The sequence below is a fragment of the Austrofundulus limnaeus genome, unplaced genomic scaffold (assembly GCF_001266775.1).
Source record: "Austrofundulus limnaeus strain Quisiro unplaced genomic scaffold, Austrofundulus_limnaeus-1.0 Scaffold226, whole genome shotgun sequence".
Taxonomy (NCBI): Eukaryota; Metazoa; Chordata; class Actinopteri; order Cyprinodontiformes; family Rivulidae; genus Austrofundulus; species Austrofundulus limnaeus.
This window is the reverse complement of record NW_013952628.1, coordinates 853,570-856,063: the sequence shown is the minus strand read 5'-3', so window position 1 is coordinate 856,063 and position 2,494 is coordinate 853,570. Positions and strand designations below refer to the sequence as shown.

The following is a 2,494-nucleotide window of genomic DNA, read 5'->3' as shown; positions in this document are numbered from 1 at the left end:
GATGACCTATCTACGTCATCATATACCCAGAATGCTTTGTGTGGAAATAAAATGGCTCAGTCTGTGTTAAAATATATTTTTAAAAATTTACAAAACTAAACAGCCTAGAGTATTTTTACAGTCTTTATTTTACAGTTAAAATAAATGTTTATCACATAAAGTCTAACATTACAACTAATCATGGATCCCTTTAAGGCTCAGATGAGTCCTGGGTTCAGGTTTCAGGTCCTGCTGGTCTCTGGTCTCACTATGAGGGTCACATTTACTGTAATACTGATCTGAAAACAAGACAATAAGAGTGCTAACTTATGGATTTCTATACTAAAAGGGCTTACACATTAAAAATAACAGAAGAAGAAGTAGAAAACATGAAAATATAAATAAAAAGATAAAGTTTGAATTTGTTCATTTAATGAAACTCAGTTTAAATAATGGTTATACCTTTAATAATTAAATACATCAGGTTTATATTTAACGTTTAGGGAGGGTTTGGTTAGAGTGAGATTAACACACCCAAGATTACTGCTGCACAAAGCTGTTGTGTAATCCATTGTATAAAAACAGCAACAATAATGAGTATAAAAGACGTTGTACACCTTAGAGCTGGAAGGTGTTTCTTCATCACACCTGTTTGTTCACAAAAAGCAGCGTTTGTCTTTTAGAGTCAGGCCCTTTCTTAAATATTTGCACAGCTTCAGAGACACGTTCCGTCCCAACTGACCATTACTTTAACAGTTTATTTAGTCCTTATTTAAAATTAGCTTTTTATTAGCATTCCTGAATGTAACACAGCAACATTTCTGTTACTTACCTGGCTTTCTGTCTGCACCGCAGGCCTTTGGCTTTGACCCGAAGGTGGACTTCTACGTGTCCAAATCTGCGGTGGTCTTCGGGGGCTTCTACCTCTTCTTCTTCACGGAAAAGGTCCTGAAGGTCCTCCTTAAACAGAAGCATGGGGTGAGTTTACATTGTGATGATGGGCGGTTCACAGCTGAGTGTGAAACACCTGGGGTGCAGGTGAGCTCTTCTCGGTCCAAGGTGACAGGGCAACGTTCTGATCTCCACAGCATCGTCGCCTTCAGAGGTTTTCTGGGAACAGAACTCAGGGATCACAGATCCTCTCTGGTCCAGGGTTATTACAGTGAACTAAAACTAACTAAATAAACAAAACTGAAACTGAAAAAAACATTTTAGTTAACTGAAACAATTTATTTTGAGCCGTGTGAACTGATTAAACAATTTTTATTTATTAATTTTTCTTCAAATTGATCAGTTTCACATTAACTGTGGGCAGTTTACGGCACATCATGGTCCCTAACGTCACCTGTTTACAGTCTGCTGCTTAGCTTCACCTGCAAAATGACGACAACAAAAGTTGTGAGAAAGTATTAAAGTCTGATTTGGGATTTCTTTTAATACGACTGTGAGAAAATTAAAAGCGTCTTGTAGTGGAGACACGTGATAGAATAGGTGGAATATTTCTGAAAGGATTAATTAACTCAGTATGTCGACAAGCAGCTTCTCTTAAGGCCCTGTCACACTAGTCAACTTATGCCAACTTATGAAACATATTTTATGTCTAAATTGCTAATAAAAGTTATAAATTTAATCAATTTGTTCAAATTACATTATGTACACACAAAAAAGAAGCTTCCTGTTGATTTTTTTCAATTCCATTTTCAATGTAGACGTCTTTAAAATGTTCATAATTTGGCATAAGTTGTCTAGTGTGACCGGGCCTTTAGTAGTTCCTGTGAAAAATAAGCCGTAGCCCAGCCAGGCTGGTTGGTTGGTTAGTTGGTTAGTTAGTTGGTTTGTTGGTTAGTTGGTTAGTTAGTTAGTTGGTTAGTTAGTTGGCTATTTAGTTAGTTGGTTGGTTAGTTGGTTATTTAGTTAGTTGGTTGGTTAGTTGGTTGGTTAGTTAGTTGGTTGGTTAGTTGGTTATTTAGTTAGTTGGTTGGTTAGTTGGTTGGTTGGTTATTTAGTTGGTTAGTTGGTTGGTTAGTTAGTTGGTTATTTAGTTAGTTGGTTGGTTATTTGGTTGATTAGTTAGTTGGTTGGTTAGTTAGTTGGTTATTTAGTTGGTTAGTTGGTTGGTTAGTTAGTTGGTTAGTTGGTTTATTATTTAGTTGGTTAGTTGGTTAGTTAGTTAGTTGGTTGGTTATTTGGTTGGTTAGTTAGTTGGTTGGTTAGTTAGTTGGTTATTTAGTTGGTTAGTTGGTTGGTTAGTTGGTTATTTAGTTGGTTGATTATTTAGTTGGTTAGTTAGTTAGTTGGTTAGTTAGTTAGTTGGTAAGTTGGTTGGGTGGTTGGTTAGTTGGTTGGTTGGTTGGTTGGTTAGTTGGTTAGTTAGTTGGTTTGTTGGTTAGTTGGTTAGTTGGTTGGTTAGTTGGTTATTTAGTTAGTTGGTTGGTTAGTTGGTTATTTAGTTAGTTGGTTGGTTAGTTGGTTGGTTGGTTAGTTGGTTATTTAGTTAGTTGGTTGGTTAGTTAGT

The 2,494-nt window shown here is 36.1% G+C and overlaps 1 protein-coding gene across 1 annotated transcript in view; it reads left to right on the top strand.

Annotated features, from left to right (window-relative positions):
* slc39a14 (solute carrier family 39 member 14) overlaps window positions 1-2,494 on the top strand; it is a gene marked incomplete in the record, with an annotated part of 30,209 nt that overhangs the window by 17,870 nt on the left and 9,845 nt on the right. The window contains 1 exon segment of the mRNA XM_014019705.1: window positions 835-957. Coding sequence (XP_013875159.1) covers window positions 835-957 — 123 coding nt within the window.